Source organism: Rhodnius prolixus, unplaced genomic scaffold (assembly GCF_049639745.1).
Source record: "Rhodnius prolixus isolate KJV_2025 unplaced genomic scaffold, Rpr scaffold_1, whole genome shotgun sequence".
Classification (NCBI taxonomy): domain Eukaryota; kingdom Metazoa; phylum Arthropoda; class Insecta; order Hemiptera; family Reduviidae; genus Rhodnius; species Rhodnius prolixus.
The window spans coordinates 6,014,534-6,033,512 of record NW_027411581.1 but is presented as its reverse complement, the minus strand read 5'-3'; the positions used below and the strand labels follow the sequence as shown (position 1 = coordinate 6,033,512).

Below are 18,979 nucleotides of genomic sequence, written 5' to 3'. Positions count from 1 at the left end.
CGCAAAGAAGCTGCTGATCTTAGGGCGATGAATTGTGAGACTGGTAGTATAAAGTAAAGCCTATTTTTTCAGGCAGACTTTACACCTCCAACTACCAAATTAGGTGCCGTGGACGGAGGCGACTAGCAAACACACTTTACTGGAAATTTCTCATATTAACCATTAAAGGTATAGACTGGGAATATAGCCTAGTATCGCAATACATCTTAGCTTTGCCGGTCTAGCCTCTAACCGCTCGGCTATCGTGGCGCCTAGCAAACATTCTTTACTACAAATTTCTCATATTAACCATTAAAGCTATAGAATGGGAATATAGCCTAGTACCGCAATACATCTTAGCTTGGCGGGTCTAGCCTCTAACCGCTCGGCTATCGTGGCGCCTAGCAAACATTCTTTACTGCAAATTTCTCATATTAACCATTAAAGGTATAGAATGGGAAGATAGCCTAGTACCGCAATACATCTTAGCTTTGCGGGTCTAGCCTCTAACCGCTCGGCTATCGTGGCGCCTAGCAAACATTCTTTACTGCAAATTTCTCATATTAACCATTAAAGGTATAGAATGGGAATATAGCCTAGTACCGCAATACAACTTAGCATTGCGGGTCTAGCCTCTAACCGCTCGGCTATCGTGGCGCCTAGCAAACATTCTTTACTGCAAATTTCTCATATTAACCATTAAAGGTATAGACTGGGAATATAGCCTAGTACCGCAATACATCTTAGCTTTGCGGGTCTAGCCTCTAACCGCTCGGCTACTGTGGCGCTTGACTGGTAGCATCTACGTGTAAATCGAATTAGATTCACCTAATCTCTGTTAAAATCTTTTAAATATAATCAAAGCTTCTCCCAACTTAAACTCTCAGTAGCGAAGTATTTAACATTTCAAACCTACATTTTTGAAACCAAAGAGAATCTACAAATATCTAGACTCAAAAAGAAAAAAGAAAAAGGAAAATTATAACAGTGAAAGCACATTCTTACAGCTAAAACATTGTTACTATAAATGGTTTAGAGAAATATGTAGTTATTACATATTTCTTAGTTACAACTTTGTAGTAATTAAGCGACTTTACTTTTATAGTTATTCTTTAACGCATTATTATTATTAGCTTGCATTATTATCATCGTTCATAAAAAATATAAACCCATTTAAGACTTAATTGTCTTTTACTATTTATGGGTGTTTTTATTATAAATTATATTTTCTATTTATATAAAAAATAGTCATCATAAGTGCAAATATAATAACTGATGCGATGCATTCGTTAGAAATTTTTACCCAAACAAGGTACGCCAATAAGACTACGAAATGTGTTAGTACATAAGATAAAAAAACAATAAGCTGTTTTATGTTAATTGTTCTTTTAAAACTTCGATTAGCCTTATTTTATAGGACATCATTCTCTGTGGCAGATCTAGCCAGAATCTACTTGCACATGGCCATTTATGTATTTTTACTAATTTATTATTATTTTTTTTATGAGACTTAGTATTTCTACTAAAAATATTATGGGTTCATGCACACTATAATAATAAAAGGATACTGTTCAAGGCAGCCGTTACATCTTCCACAAAATCTCATTAAAGTCAATATTCGCTAAAGAAATGTTTCGAAACCAAACCTAGTATATATCGTGTTTATTCAAACCGTTTGTCTGAAAAATTAGGCGCCACGGTAGCCGAGCGTTTAGAGGCTAGACCCGCACAGCTAAGATGTATTGCGGTACTAGGCTATACTCCCAGTCTATACCTTTAATGGTTAATATAGGAAATTTATAGTAAAGTATGTTTGCTAGTCGCCACGATAGCCGAGCGGTTAGAGGCTAGACCCGCAATGCTAAGATGTATTGCGGTACTAGGCTATACTCCCAGTCTATACCTTTAATGGTTAATAAGAGAAATTTACAAGTAAAGTATGTTTGCTAGTCGCCACGATAGCCGAGCGGTTAGAGGCTAGACCCGCAATGCTAAGATGTATTGCGGTACTAGGCTATACTCCCAGTCTATACCTTTAATGGTTAATAAGAGAAATTTACAAGTAAAGTATGTTTGCTAGTCGCCACGGTAGCTGAGCTGTTACAGGCTAGACCCGCAAAGCTAAGATGTATTGCGGTACTAGGCTATACTCCCAGTCTATACCTTTAATGGTTAATAAGAGAAATTTACAAGTAAAGTATGTTTGCTAGTCGCCACGGTAGCTGAGCTGTTACAGGCTAGATCCGCAATGCTAAGATGTATTGCAGTACTAGGCTATATTCCCAGTCTATACCTTTAATGGTTAATATGAGAAATTTTGCAGTAAAGTGTGTTTGCTAGTCGCCACGGTAGCTGAGCTGTTACAGGCTAGACCCGCAAAGCTAAGATGTATTGCGGTACTAGGCTATACTCCCAGTCTATACCTTTAATGGTTAATATGAGAAATTTACAGTAAAGTATGTTTGCTAGTCGCCACGGTAGCCGAGCGGTTAGAGGCTAGACCCGCAAAGCTAAGATGTATTGCGGTACTAGGCTATATTCCCAGTCTATACCTTTATTGGTTAATATGAGAAATTTTGCAGAAAAGTATGTTTGCTAGTCGCCTCCGTCCACGACACCTAATTGGGCGTAAAGTCTGCCTAAAAAAATAGGCAATTACTTTACTTTACTTGTCTGGAAAATTATTATTATTATGCATTCTAATCATTTAATAGAAAATATTAATTGAATACTAAATTACTAATTTTCTTCTATTTCAGCATGGAAATGCACGTACGGTGGCGTCACCACCAGCTGGGACTGTTAGGTTATTTACGTCATATGTTAGCCTCTGAATCGTTCGTCGACGTAACGCTTTATTGCCAAGGGAAACGTCTAAAAGCACATCGAGTACTGCTGTCAGCATCCAGCGCTTATCTACAGGTATTTATTGATTTTAATTGTTTACTTATTACTATTTTTTTTGTTGCTATTGATTATCGATTATCATTTTGTCGTGCTTTAATCGATTAATATGGCGATTAACTAATGTGATACATTCAAAATGTTTGCTACTCGAATTTTTAATTTTTTTTACAATATATAAACGATATTTGTTGGACAATAATTTGTATTATATATAATTAAATATAAAAATGCTTCTGTAAAGCTTTTAGATTTAGTCGTAAAAATTTTATAGAAAATATTTAATTGATTATTTTATTAATAATTAATATTTTATGACAGTTTATTTCGTTCTAAAATACAGATCAAACTATCATAGGCATTATTACAGATAGAACCAGTTCCGTGGAACCTAGCTCATCCTAAATCGTAAATCACCGTTATATTACTCAGTTTTATTTACTATATAAGGATTATCTTTGAAATTTCACACATAAATACACTTTATTAGCATACATTATGTATGGAAAGTTTAATTTATTTACATTATTTGAATTACCTCTCTGGGTTATGGATAATTTTAGTCGCCTCCTTGGGTGGGGCCAGGATAAAAAAATTGCTTATATTTATAGGTTTCTATCACTTACACGTGTAACCTCTCGTGTATACGCACAACTGTTTATCTCTTTAACAAAAACTTACAGTTTAAAAAGTTTATTGTAAGGATTGATTAACCGTCATTTGCAAAACCTCAAAACTTTAGCTTCTACGTATATCTCAATAAATATTATGACTATTTGGTGAAGATTTCATTAAAATCGGAATAATAGGAACAGAGATATAAAGGTTTGAAATTTGAACCACTTCCAAAACCTCAAAACTTTAACCTTCAATATCTCAATAACTATTATCACTAGAACACTGTGATTTATAACAGTCATGAAGTAAATATTTCTATACAATTTGGTGAAGATTTCATTAAAATCGGAATAATAGGAACAGAGATATAAAGGTTTGAAATTTGAACCATTTGAACAATTTGAACCAAAATTTAACCTTCAATATCTCAATAACAATCAGCACTAGAACATTGCTATTTATATCAGTTGTAGAGAAAACTTTTCTCTACAATTTGGTGAAGATTTCACTAAAATCAGAATAATAGGAAGAGAGATATAGAGGTTTGAAATTTGAACCATTTGCAAAACCTCCAAACTTTAACCTTCAATATCTCAATAACAATCAGCACTAGAACATTGCTATTTATACCAGTTGTAGAGAAAACTTTTCTCTACAATTTGGTGAAGATTTCACTAAAATCGGAATAATACAAACTTTCTTTCTTTCACCATTTCATCTTGCCAAATTTTATTAACATCGGGCTATGATTTACAGAGTTTTTAGCAATAATGATTTTGGATAGGGCCTAACATAACATACATATATGTGGCTTACTCCTTTTCTATTCGATGTACAGATGCCCATCTACATGAAATTTGGAATCGAATGAAACCTCATTCATAGAAATCGCTTTACGCGTTCAGGTGCCCCTATTGTTTACAAAGATGGTAACAATAGCATGAACAATTTTCTGAAAATGCCATTTTTACACATTTTCAGCAAGTATTTTTTCACAATCTATGAGATCTTGGTTGTTGCAAAATAATTATAGTTATAATGAAGAATTAGTCTTATATTATAAAGAAATTTGGGGAATTTTATCTTTTATAGAAAAAGAGAAAAAAATTGTCAAATTTGGGTATTTTTCAACGTTACGCTTTTTCGTGCACTTTTTGACGATCAACCCTTATACAACTGTCCTACCGGAAATAGTTTTAATGTACTACTATTCTCTAAGTTTTAACTCAACGTTACTTCAAACTCCTAAAGTTGGAACCATATTTAATTCTTATCTCTTTAGAAAGAATCTACCTTTAGAAGACGTGGCAGTTTTTAAAGACGGCTGACCGGAAATACTGTTTATTTGGGGCGATTTTTATTTTTTAATTCAATTTGTTCCAACAATAGAATCAAAAAACCCTAATTAAGTTGTGCCCAAAAGTGTAGAGAACAGGTTATTATTGTAGCGCCTTTCAGGAACAATACTTCCGGCTTGGAGTAGAAATAGAAGGTAGATAAGTAGATCTCTTAGCGCAACAAATTTCTGAGTTGGCCCCCTCAACTGATTTCTTAACTCCCAGCATCCAGCTTCTCATCCTTTCTCTCTTCATTTTCCCTAGATCGTCTTTTCTCTTCCCTGCCAGTTCTTTTCTTTTTCTTCACGGTTGTATCCATTATTATCCCACAGACCGGTTCCTGGAGAGAGAGAGAGAGAGAGAGTGAGAATAAAAAGAAAATTCCTTTAAATGTTTCACATGAATGCATATTTGGCAATTCCCCGTGTCCAGGTGGTCATTGCAATAAAATGGTGGTCAGTAGTTGTAAACAAAAAACGGGTGGAAAATTTTTATGAGTTGTGGAAAATAGGAGGAAATAAATTTTCTAATCATGAATTTTTTTGTTTACTCTATTTCACTCTTAAGTAAGAAGTGCTACGATCTTGTTAGAGGAAATTTTCTAGTTTTTATGGGAAAGCGATGGACATTGCGCATGCGTAGAAGGCTCAGGAAATACGACAGCTTTTTTTTGTACCTGTATCTTAAACTTCTCTTTATTCGTAAGAACACTTTATTCATAATTATTCTATAGTAAAAAAAAAAAGGAAAAAACTGCGAAAAATATTTATTTTGGGAAAATTTGTTGTTGAAAACACAAAATTTATTTAAAAAAAAAAAACTACGTAAATGTTCAGAGTATCCGGTTTTTGAGAAAATGCAGTATAGTTCCGTGGACTAAGAAATGGCTAATCTAAGTTCCGCCGCCATACCATAGTGTGAGGTACAAGTGTGTGCTTAGTTGGTGGGATTTCTCCTGATCCATTGGTGTAGCATAGACTTGGCAATCATCAGGAGAGCCCGTGCCAACCAACAACGCAAACAACATTAACAACAGCCGGCAGGGGCAGGTCGTGTGGCCGAGACCATTTTTCTCCTTCTTCTTTGTCTTGGAATGCGATTCTCCCAGAATGGAACTTTATTCTCAGTATCTTTATTTATTTATTTTTTCCACCGCTTTATTTATCTCTTCATTTCTTGGTTAATTTTCTTTTTATCTTTTCTATTCTTTTAGTTTTTCATTTTATTTCTTTGACCATTTTCAAAGATTCGTAGTTGAGGTGTTTTTTTTAAATTTCCGTAAAGAAACATAAATAATACTTCCTTATTTTTTTTGTTATTGCCATATGAATACTCACAAGACTTTCCCTTCCAATTATTTTTGCACAATCGCTTTTTCTTGAGCTTATCACTATTTTATTGTGTTTTCACCGCCCCCGCTAGTTGATTTTAAAAAACAAATAAATAAAGATCTTGTTTTTTTTTTAATTTGGGCGATATTTAAAGACTTGAGACTGAACACTAAGATAAAGTGAGTTCTTCCAGGTGCCCTAAAACCCTAATGTTCTAATCTCTCCTCTATTAGCTATCCTCCTCCAAGATTCCCACCTTCACAGCGTTGAAAGCCAGGGGACATTCCTGCATTCTTACCATCTTGACTAGTCTTTGCCATCAAAATTTTGTGGCTAAAGCACTTAAAGCAATTGAGATAATTGGGGAGATTTCCGGTGTTTATCCAAATCATATATCCGCATCCATAAACAGCACACCATAAACAATATAAAGAGATATCTCGATAGGCAATTTGATGGGCGTGTTATATCGACACGGGGGCTATTCAGTGGCCACCTCGTTCACCGGATTCGACACCTATGGACTATTTCCTTTGGGGTTACCTGAAAAACAAGGTGATTATTCATAACTTTTTTCTTTCTTTTCTTATTTCTGCTTATCTAAAAGCATTTCTAAATCTAGGTGTATCAGATACAAGCCGGGATTGCATCTGTAGATGAACTAAAGCAGAGAATAATAGGTGCCTGTAACTCGGTTAAAGCCGAATCTATTTCTTTGGCAGTAAGGGACAATTGGCAGGAAACTGCATGTCTATGCATCTCTAATGGTGGAGGCCAGTTCGAGCATGATCTGTAATATTAATGAGAAGTAATAAAATAGTAATTTTCTTCTTATTCAAGTAAAAAAACCGTTACAGTCTTATAATTTTGAAATTTCTTATAAGAATCATGTTTTCATTCGTAACTTGTAAAATATCGCTCACAGGAAAAAACCGTTCAAGTAAATTTTTCTTAAAATAAATAGAGGAATCTATTTCTGAAATAAAAACCAAACCTCCCCGTTTGAAAAAATGAAGTTGGTACCTGTATCTCGTTTCTGGAAGCACCGAAAAAAATTTACAAATTAAATTTGGATTCCTAACTAAAAACTAAGGGAACACGTATGTTTTAGTTTTTTTCTAGCTACCTTAGTTTCCGAGAAAAAGTCGTTATCCATGTAGCTTGGGGGACACCCTGTATACTGGGCTTAGTTTTAATCCTTTATTTAGGTGTATTAGTTAAAAATTCCTGTAAATAGGCTCAAATACTTCTTTTATTTAAAGGAACTATAATAATTTCAAGATCTTTTAACGACAAAAAACAAATTCTTATTGAAATTAACGATAAAAAATAAACAAAAACCTGAATGTTAAAAATCTACGATAACAGACATTTCTCATTCACAATAATTGAGCCTATACATTCAATTACCTTCGATAAAAGATAATGATGAATGAAAAAGGAGGGGTTAAAAAAAAAGAAATCTAAATGGGTTAAATAATCACATTGTTTCCATGGTAATGGTAGCCATTACAGTTAAAATATCGAGAAGGCAGTTGTAACAACAGCTGGGCGGTTTACTCGTATATTCTAAAATGTTCCTTTTTAATAGTAAATAAATTTAGACTATAAAGTTTACGTTTAACTATTTTTACCTTAATTAAATGAATACAAATTTAAATTTTAACACCTGTATTAAAAAAAAAAGAAAATTATGTATTAGAAGGTGAAATTTTACCTATAATTTAAACCACTCACCCATTTAACCCTAATTTTCGTATTACCACAATATAGACATCTCTGGTAAAAATGGAACATGGCACATCACGATACTTGATGCGTAATTAAATGAAATGGGCTATTTATAAAAATTTATTTTTAACCCCTCCCCCCAAAAAATTAAGTAATGGTACCCTAGTTTTAATTTATATACTATATAAAATAATGCAATAAAATTAGGCCCACTTTAAGGTTAGTTTCAGAAAAAAAAACAAAAAAATAACCTACTTATTAATTATATTTCCGGTCTCATTCGTATTTTTTTTATGACGAGAAAACATTGTCCAAGTTTAAACTGGGCTACTAATGGCTACAAAATTGTAAATATATTATTTCCGGAATTATATGAACGTCTATAGAAATTTAAAAAAAAAAAATCATAAAAAAAAAATTAGTTATTATAATGAGATATTTATAATTATTATTATTTTTTTTTGTATAGATCTTTTATAAATTACATAGTTGACATCTTATATTTGAAATATTAAATGAATTAATTATTATATCTTATCTTATAACTTTAAAAACAAAACACGATGTAAGCTATGTCAATGGAGATAAATCAAGTCAGCCGGTTTTTTAGATGAAAGAATTTTATTTTTAATTAAAATCAGGTTTCTAAAACAATTATTAAGAACAGCTGTTATTGCTGAAAATGATAATGAATATTATCTAATAGGACTTTGAACTAGATCTATGGGACAAATGTTTTCACAGCACGTAGCTTTGTGATATTAACAGTTTTTTAATCGTAGCCAATATATCAGTTTTAATTGCTGAACTAATTTTTTTTTTTTTTTTTTTTAATTTATTAAGTTGTAGAATGTTTTTTTAAAAAAAGAGGTGTTATTAAAACAAATAACTTTCTCTTAATCAATTGCAACAGAAGTTTTTTTTGTAGACTTCCTCTTACTCCTAATAAGATGTGACAAATTTTGAAAAGTAAGTAAATAGATCGGAAATAGATTTATTGCGGCCCGCTGAATTTACGTTAAAAAAGATTCTCTGGGAATATGTTCACGGCTTTCAAATGCCGCAATTACGTATTTATTTATTAAAAATTATGATTTGTACGTAAAAACTTGCTAAAAACTTAAAATTATATATTCTCAGTGAAATGTGACGTCCGTTCAGCTGATACTCTTCTAATTTGGTATTTTGGTTATCCTAAGCAACCCTCTCTTTTAAAGTACTCTTAATTGCATTTTTTTGGGGGGGAGAAAAGATTTTGAAATAAGGGTTTCTAGAAATATTTGTGAAGCGGGTGTGGAGCCAAAGACGCTAGGCTGGTGCAGTGAGGAATTAAAAAAGAAAAAAGTAAAGTAATTGCCTATTTTTTCAGGCAGACTTTACGTCCAAATACTACTAAATTAGGTGTCGTGGACGGAGGCGACTAGCAAACATACTTTACTGCATAACTTCTCATATTAACCATTAAAGGTATAGACCAGGGAATATAGCCTAGTACCGCAATACATCTTAGCATTGCGGGTCTAGCCTCTAACCGCTCAGTTATCGTGGCGACTAGCAAACATACGTTACTGCAAAATTTCTCATATTAACCATTAAAGGTATAGACTGGGGAATATAGCCTAGTACCGCAATACATCTTAGCATTGCGGGTCTAGCCTCTAACCGCTCGGCTATCGTGGCGACTAGCAAACATACTTTACTATAAATTTCTCATATTAACCATTAAAGGTATAGACTGGGAATATAGCCTAGTACCGCAATACATCTTAGCATTGCGGGTCTAGCCTCTAACCGCTCGGCTATCGTGGCGACTAGCAAACATACTTTACTATAAATTTCTCATATTAACCATTAAAGGTATAGACTGGGGGAATATAGCCTAGTACCGCAATACATCTTAGCATTGCGGGTCTAGCCTCTAACCGCTCGGCTATCGTGGCGACTAGCAAACATACTTTACTATAAATTTCTCATATTAACCATTAAAGGTATAGACTGGGGGAATATAGCCTAGTACCGCAATACATCTAAGCATTGCGGGTCTAGCCTCTAACCGCTCGGCTATCGTGGCGACTAGCAAACATACTTTACTATAAATTTCTCATATTAACCATTAAAGGTATAGACTGGGAATATAGCCTAGTACCGCAATACATCTTAGCATTGCGGGTCTAGCATCTAACCACTTAGCTATCGTGGCGCCTAGCAAACATACTTTACTATAAATTTCTCATATTAACCATTAAAGGTATAGACTGGGAATATAGCCTAGTACCGCAATACATCTTAGCATTGCGGGTCTAGCATCTAACCAGTTAGCTATCGTGGCGACTAGCAAACATACTTTACTATAAATTTCTCATATTAACCATTAAAGGTATAGACTGGGAATATAGCCTAGTACCGCAATACATCTTAGCATTGCGGGTCTAGCATCTAACCACTTAGCTATCGTGGCGCCTAGCAAACATACTTTACTATAAATTTCTCATATTAACCATTAAAGGTATAGACTGGGAATATAGCCTAGTACCGCAATACATCTTAGCATTGCGGGTCTAGCATCTAACCAGTTAGCTATCGTGGCTGGTGCAAACTGAGATTTCAAATGAGAAAACTTTCTTCTTACAGAGCACTAGAGATAAAACAAAAATAAAAATGAAATTCTTTTATCAAATAGGTAAGAGAAGGAAATTAATTAATACGTTGTCTTATACAATGAAAATAAATTACCTAATAAATAATAAAGTACACGTAAAAATAAATATATAAGAAATGGAAAAAATAAAATAAAAATAAAATGGCCAATGTTAACCACTTCATCAATAATGTAGAAGAATTTATCGAGAAGGCCAACGTTATTATTATAGTTGTACGTTTTATTCAATCTAAGGTCAATTAAGGGTGTTGAAAAATATGACAAACAGAAAGAAATAACATAAAAAAATGATATTCTATTACACTTTTTATTATTATTATTATTTTAAATAAAAATTTTTCTGCATGGTACTTATTAATTATTTGTGTTTTATTAAATTTATTTGAGGTCAAATATACAAGAAACATGTGTAATATTAATTGAACAAACTGCAGCTCTATCGATTTGTTTACTTGACAATTTATGCTGGTTATAGAAAAACCTTGGAATTAGATTTGCTGGTCGTTTTTTCCTTGCTGATTGGTTCAGTCTTTTTCACTTCTCTGACGTAATTCTTCTTCCTTATGACGGATGTGATGCTGTTCTTAATCTTTAGTTTCTGTCCAATTATAAGATCGCTTAGCGCCATCTACTAAAGATGTTTCCTGTTTTACCAAGTCTTTATTGGGATCATAATGATTCTCGAATAACAAATACATTTATACTTACTTTCTGTTATCTTCATGTTTGTTCCTGTTAAAATTGCTATTCCTGTTCTAAGTAATATCTTAGCACCCTCTTAGAACTAGAACGCTGCTGAAACAATCCCTCTCCCTAACCAAGATCCTAACCAAAGTCGGGCCTAACTTACCTTAGGTACAGTGTTCGAAAACAAAATAACATATTACATTACAGGCATTTTTTTCCCCCCCGAAAAAGCTGTTCTACGCTGTCTTACTTCCGGTGGACAGATTATTCTTCTAACTTGAAACATAATTGTGCATTTAAGGAATTTTTGGAAGACAGTGTAAACTTTCAAGTAAAAAAGGTCCAAGTTTAGTCATATATTGTTTTAATAGAAAGTTGTTCGATAAATTTCACAACATATACGTATTTAATATTTAGATGGCTGTGTATAAATACGATATTAGATGATTTCATACATATATATTTGTATCCAGTGTGGGAAAATACTGTATTTTAGCCGCGCGCAAAAATGCTATGTATTACGTTCAAAAGAGTAAGATAATACCAGACAGTATCGCATGTCCAGTAGTAACAGGTGGTGTTTATGAACAAAGTAGTGTGGTGAGGTTGTTAGCCTAACAAGCACCCAGTCTGCCTCAAAGTTGCCGATGGTGAAGCGCCTAAGACCTCCCTAGGGAAACTTTGATTCTCTTTCGTCATTATTTCACTTATTTTTTTAAACCATTAGTTTTTTCTCTCAATTTATTTATTCCTTGAGGGGATTGGGGGATTAGATTTATTCAACAGGTGACCAAAATTTGCCGAATCAGATGTCTTCTTATATAATTCCAACTTAAACTCTTTTCTACTGATAAGACTCCAAAAAAAAGTATGCATTTAACATGGTAATAAATTAAGCACTCATCAGAAACTTACTTTACTTTAAATTTGCCTTTAATTATTACAACAAAATGGTTTATTAATTATTAATTTTAGGTTTTAGGCTAAATTTATTCATTATAAGAAAAAAAATTATTTACCGAATTATGTGTACGTATTATGTGTTTGTATGTGTAAATGATCAGTAATGTTGAGTAACAAGCAATTAGAGGAACTTCAAATTCGATATTTGTGAAGATGCCACAATCGATTAACCGGAAGTTCCATTTTTATCGATTTCCGAACGACATTCTATGCACTATGTACGCTAATTATTTATTATACATCGAATTTTATGCAGTATAACGGATGAATGATCCGCTATATGTATGAAATCATCTAAATATCGAATTTATACACAGCCATCTAGATATTAAAATATAAGTTGTGAAATTTATTGAATGACTTTCTATTTAAACAATATTTCTAAACTTGGACTCTTTACTTAACGTTTACACTGTCTTCCAAAAATTCCATAAATGCACAAATATGTTTCAAGTTAGAAGAATAATCTGTCCAACGGAAGTACGACAGCGTAGAACAGCAAAATTTCTGTAATTCACCACAAAACAGGAAAAATCAACGCCATCTTCGCTGACAGTTAGGCCGTCCTATTAGCATCGAGGAAGCGTACTATGTTTATAGATTGTAGACTAACAACGGAATGCCGCAAAGAGTTACCGAGGCTATGTCGGAACTATCGTATAATAGCGTACAGGCCTAAGTTGGTGACCGGTGGTGGGGATAGAAGTATAGACGGTAATGAGAAGGCTTGTACAGGCTTGCCAAATTGGCACTTCCGCTCAACTAATATGAATCTTGAATTATGAAATTTTACCATACACAGGTGGTATTAAGGCCGTTACACCTGAATGAAATTTTAGGTGGCAAGCTTAACTCATCTTTTCCCCCTCCAGAACTGCCTTTAAGTGTCATTTTTCATCCTAAAGTTTTATTAATAACTTTAATAAAAAGAAATAACACTTTCCAGCATGGATAAAAATCCGTCTGCGGAGTTTCTACATCGAAATACAACAAAATAATACATCATCCTCGGTAGTATGTACAGTAAAGTAATTTATAAACATAACCAAAAAATAAATTAACAATTCATTGAAATTCCTCCATAATCGGTCTTCTATACAGGGTGTTCAGCATAAGACTACGGTAACTTTGGGAGGCGATTCTAGGCATCATTTGCAACAAAAAATTCCATATACACTATGGCTCGATTCGGCTCCGTTTTATAGATATTTTTAATTTTATGTTTTTTCAAGGTGTTACTACTTTTTAGCAAAAAGATGTTTATATTTCTTAAACTATTAAAGCTACAGCTATTTTAATAAGCTCATTAGAAAGAAGGTTAAATTTCCTTTTAAATAAGCTAATTTGTATTCCAAAATAATAATATTAAGTATTTTACTTTGTGGCCCAAACATAAGAAACAGCAAGTTTCTAATTTTTTCCAAAAACTTTGACTTCATTTTTCCCAAAAACATTTTATATGAAAAATCCGTGCACTATTCAGGAAAAACATCTACATACGATCACCTTTCGAACGGTATACAATAATTGGGGTTATGTTAAAAATTGACGCAGAAATATGTTATTAATTGCAAAAAAGTAGGCCTCAAAACAGCGTCGGCATTAAGAAAGGAATTCACCTACCGTAAGAATATAACTGATCAGAATCATCAAATCCAGTACGATTTTTTGCAAACGTGTAATTTAATAATTAATTAATTTAAGAACTATATTCAAAAATATAAAATTTACATTATAAATAATAAAATAAAATAAAAAGAAGAAAAATGAATATGATGTTAAATGAGTGTTAGGTACCAATTTCGAAAGAAAGGATTTTCGATTAACGAGTTTAGATCTGTGTGTTATTCTTTAGTTAATTAAAGAAATATGCCAAATAACGTGAATAAATCATCATTTTGAACTACTCAATAAACTTTTGGAATTAACAGGTACTGAAGAGCTAATGAATAAGCCGAGAACTTACTTATCGCTCTAATCTCCAAGTTAAAAACTGACTGTTTTATCCTAATACGGCTTATAAAAACAAATAAATACAAGAAGAAGAAAAGATAGTTTAAAGCCTACATTTTATTAGATATTTAGTTGTCATTTCGCTATCATTATGCCAATGTATTCGAATATTGAATATCGCGATATGTTATACATCTACGGTTTCGTAGATGGGAATAGTGGAGAAGCTAGGCGGGAATATTCTAGATGTTTTCCTGATAGGGTGTTCCGAACGCTTATTAAATTACACGTTTGCAAAAAATCGTACTGGATTTGATGATTCTGATCAGTTATATTCTTATGGTAGGTGAATTCCTTTCATAATGCCGACGCTGTTTTGAGGCCTACTTTTTTGCAATTAATCACAGATTTCTGCATCAATTTTTAACATAACCCCAATTATTGTATACCGTTCGAAAGGTGATCGTATGTAGATGTTTTTCCTGAATAGTGCACGGTTTTTTCATGTAAAATGTTTTTGAGAAAAATGTAGTCAAAGTTTTTGGAAAAAATTAGAAACTTGCTATTTCTTATGTTTGGGCCACAAAGTAAAATACTTAATATTATTATTTTGGAATACAAATTAGCTTATTTAAAAGGAAATTTAACCTTCTTTCTAATGAGCTTATTAAAATAGCTGCAGCTTTAATAGTTTGAGAAATATAGACAACTTTTTGCTAAAAAGTAGTACCACCTTGAAAAAACATAAAATTAAAAATATCTATAAAACGGAGCCGAATCGAGCCATAGTTTATATGGAATTTTTTGTTGCAAATGATGCCCAGAATCGCCTCCCGAAGTTACCGTAGTCTTATGCTGAACACCCTGTATAGTAAAGCTGCCTTTAAATATTTAGCTAAGTGGTCCCAATTTTTTGTCCCATTAAGAAAAAGAATGACTTCTTCCTGTGCTAACTTTTTCCCTCCTAGATATTGCCATCTATAAGAAGCCAGAATGGGGCATATCCCCATAAAGTGGAAAATGTCTTCAATCTCAGGATAGATTACACAGGGTACGTACACTCTTGCCTAGACTCTGCACCAAAAGGGCCTGTAGTTAAGGTACAACGATTCAGATCTGGCCTGCATGATGAGTTGTGCCTCAGAAAATGTCCTGTTACGGATATAATCTACCTCGTATAGCAGTCTGGGATACAGTTTATGAAATTGTCCCATTCTAGCACGCGACACCTTGTTCTCTTTCTCTTGTTGTTGCCTAAAGTTTTATTTTTTAAAACTGGAAACCCCCCCTCAAACCCAAAATGAAAATCTCCTACCAATTAGAACTGTAAGAGAAAGTAGGAGAAAAAGATGTATTCATTAAATTTATCTTTTCTTTAAGAAAATTCTCTAGTAGATAATCGCTCCCGCAATAATTATTTATTAGTAATTAAACGGAAATAGTTTCTCTTCTTTCTAAACTACATCTTTGAAACTTCTTTAATTAATTCTTCTTTATCGATTTATTAATTAAATCGATCTTCTTAGAAATCATTTATATATCTTTTGATGCCAGTAACCTCCAAAGAGATGAAATAAACAAAGTAATAATTTAAAAAATAAAAAAATAATGACTTTTTTTTAGAATGAGTTGGATAATACATTATTATTTTTTTTTACTTCCTAGAGGCGGAACTAAGTCTTAAATAATCACTATCGTATCTATTCAAAAAGGTGTAAATTAAAATTTTTATTATAGTAATAATAATTAGCGATATTTCTGAATTTTTTCTTTCTTTTCTGGTTTGTCCGTTTCTTTTAACGACATAACAGGTCTATTCAAGTTTTAAGAATAATTAATCTATCGAACTCTAGGCGAAGACGATGAGCTTGCATAATGTATGTGAAGAGGCTTTTTTTTTTTTCTTCTTCTTTAGAGAAATTAACTTCGATTTTATCTTGGCAAATTTTTTGATCGATTTATTCTCGATAAATTTTTTTGTTTGCAGTCAAAACAGTCTATAATTAAATTGTTGTAGTTAGTAATTATTTAAAAATGTATTATTATTTAATTTAAGTCAATTAATAGTTGTACGAACTATGATTTATTGGTTTCTATTCTACTCCTCTTCAATACAGGATAAATTTTTCCAAAAATTGTAGGAGTTTTGTCCTGATTTGAATATTTTGTGGTGGAGGGGCAGTTGATTCTTGTTAACCTATGTTTTTCTTTAGCTCTACAACCCACGCCAGGGCTCCAAATTCTCTTCAAATGTTCGGAGAATGTTCTGCCGCAGAGAAGTGGGTGTCCCAGTAGTCCAGTTTCAGGTCCAACCCTGTTGGAACCGTTCTGCCCCTCTAGGAAATCGTGGATAACAGGGGTCAGATTTGGATAACTACTTACGTCAGGCGTCAGACGTCTTTCTCTAGACTAACCCTCACTTCCTGCCCACAAATTCTGCTAACCATTCAGAACCTCTCCCTGAGTTAGAGAGAGGAGCAGATTGGGATGACCATCCTTTGAAGCCTTAACCCCTTACACCCTTCATCCTCCTTCTCCATCCAAGTTCATTCAGCTTCTCAAACTCCCCTTGCAGTATTGCACATGAAGGAAAACAAGTCATCGTTTCTCTTACTCTCGTAAAGATTCTTTCGCTGCTATTCGTACTATTAGAGCCCCAAACAAAATATTTAGCAAAAACTCATAGTCTGAAGAAAACTCCAGCGAATGGAAATACTAAGATATCCATTCTTATTCCATATTTTTTTCTACTTTTAAACAAAACTAATGAATTCACCTACAAATGTAACAAATTTATTAAACTTGAAGTAAACATGTTTATACGTAAAAAATAAATAATAATTTATTTATTATCCTTATAAATAAATAATTTGCTTTCAATAAATCAAATACATTTTATTAAATAAAATAACATTTATTTTACATCGTGCCAATTAAATTCACTTATTGAGTTACTTTATTAAGCTAATTTATTTATTTTAACGATATTTTTGTATCTATATTTACCTTGTCAGTATAATAAATTAAAAACTAATAAAAATCTATTAAAAATTAATAATTCATTATAATTAACGGGAGTTCAATAGTTTTCTTTTGAGAAAAATAGGAAGTAAAATAATTGCCTATTTTTTCAGGCAAGCTTTACATCCAAATTAGGTGCCGTGGACGGTGGCGACTAGCAAACATACTTTACTATAAATTTCTCATATTAACTATTAAAGGTGTAGGCTGGGAATATAGCCTAGTACCGCAGTACATCTTAGCTTTGCGGGTCTAGCCTCTAACCGCCTAACATACTTTACTAAAAAATCCTCATATTAACCATTAAATAAAACCCAAAGCCTAAGACCAGGAATCGAACTCAGTACCACAATACATATTAGCTTTACAAAAATAAAAAGTATAAACTCATAAATTATACGAAATTTAATTATTACTGTTTTATATGTAGGTATATTACCTTAGAAAAGCGTTTTAAATGGACGAAATTCTTGCTGGGGTCCATGGTAGACACACTGAATCCAAATAGCAAATTTAAATATCCTGAGTTTTTTGAGTCACGCTATACACACACACAAAACTACAGATTATGTTGTATACAACCTTTCCCCCCCTCCAAACTGAGAGAACCAGAAAACGGATATTTTCAGTGGAAATCGCATTTTGGCAGTGCCTTTACTCAGTGGATCATAAGCGGAAATGAAAATGCGGCATGAAAATCTGGACGTGGTTTTATATTTTCACAAAAAGATAAATGATTACTTGATCATTTTTTTTGTTGTTGTTGTTTCCGTCTTCAAGGAAATCTCATAGTAATTTATTTCCGGTTAAACTCAGTTTACACGATCACAGAACTCTCTTTTTTATTGGAAATAGGAAAACAGAATAAATAAAAAAAAAAAGTCTGTTCTATAGAAAAAATAATATTACTTTTGATAGACATTTGAAAGCTTGGAAATATCACCAGTTTTTCTAATACGTCACTAGAATAATCATGAACAGTTTTTACATGAGAACGTATTGGATTGGAAATGGTACAGAAACATGTGATTGATTGAATTTCAGACAGGTGAAAATTCGGCGGCAAAAGAAAGTGTTACATTTACATGAGCTTTTCTTTCCCTTACTGTACTTAGAGAAAGCAGCACTGTAATCGTGCAGATTTTCGATTTTTAACTTTAATTGTTATCGATTTTAATCGATCAAATCTGCAGCTTGAAATGAATAAATAAACAAATAAAATCTATGCCACAAAGAAGTAAGGTCAATGGAATGTAAGGAATTCTTTCTCTCGCCTAACATATTTAGATAGGTATCAGATAATTTGTTACGTCTTTGAAATGGTTGTCTTGTAAGTGCACCATAACTATTCGAACCAAGCACAACAAATCCCGCTTGGGCTGTCTGTACAAGGTAATACTTATTTAAGGAGTTCGCCCACTAATATCCCCAGCGCTTTTTGTTTATTTATTTATTTATTTCCCCGACAAGTATTCCCACACTGACGCCACTACTGATACGTCATCGTTATTACAATATTTATTATACGGGACAAACGGTACTTCAAAAACTAAAAAAGAGCAAAAAAATCAATCAGGTTATTCCCTGGACTTGCAGGGCTTAACGTCCAACAACCAATTAGGTGTAGTCGACGGAGGCGACTAGCAAATTATTTTAAATACTTTACTGTAAATTTCTTTTATTAACCATTAAATAAAATCCAAGGCCTAAGACCGGGAATCGAACCCAGTACCACAATACATATTAGCTTCGCAGGTCTCGCCTCTAACCGCTCGGCTACCGTGGCGCCCTAGTTG

General features: G+C 32.9%; 1 protein-coding gene across 5 annotated transcripts in view; it reads left to right on the top strand.

The window, feature by feature from the left end:
• LOC141452976 (uncharacterized) overlaps positions 1-18,979 on the top strand; it is a 219,027-nt gene that overhangs the window by 76,226 nt on the left and 123,822 nt on the right. For all 5 annotated transcript variants that reach the window (XM_074125638.1, XM_074125621.1, XM_074125629.1 and 2 more), the window contains one exon: positions 2,739-2,901. In XM_074125638.1, coding sequence (XP_073981739.1) covers positions 2,740-2,901 — 162 coding nt within the window. In that variant the 5' untranslated portion in view covers position 2,739. The remainder of the gene's footprint in view (positions 1-2,738; positions 2,902-18,979) is intronic.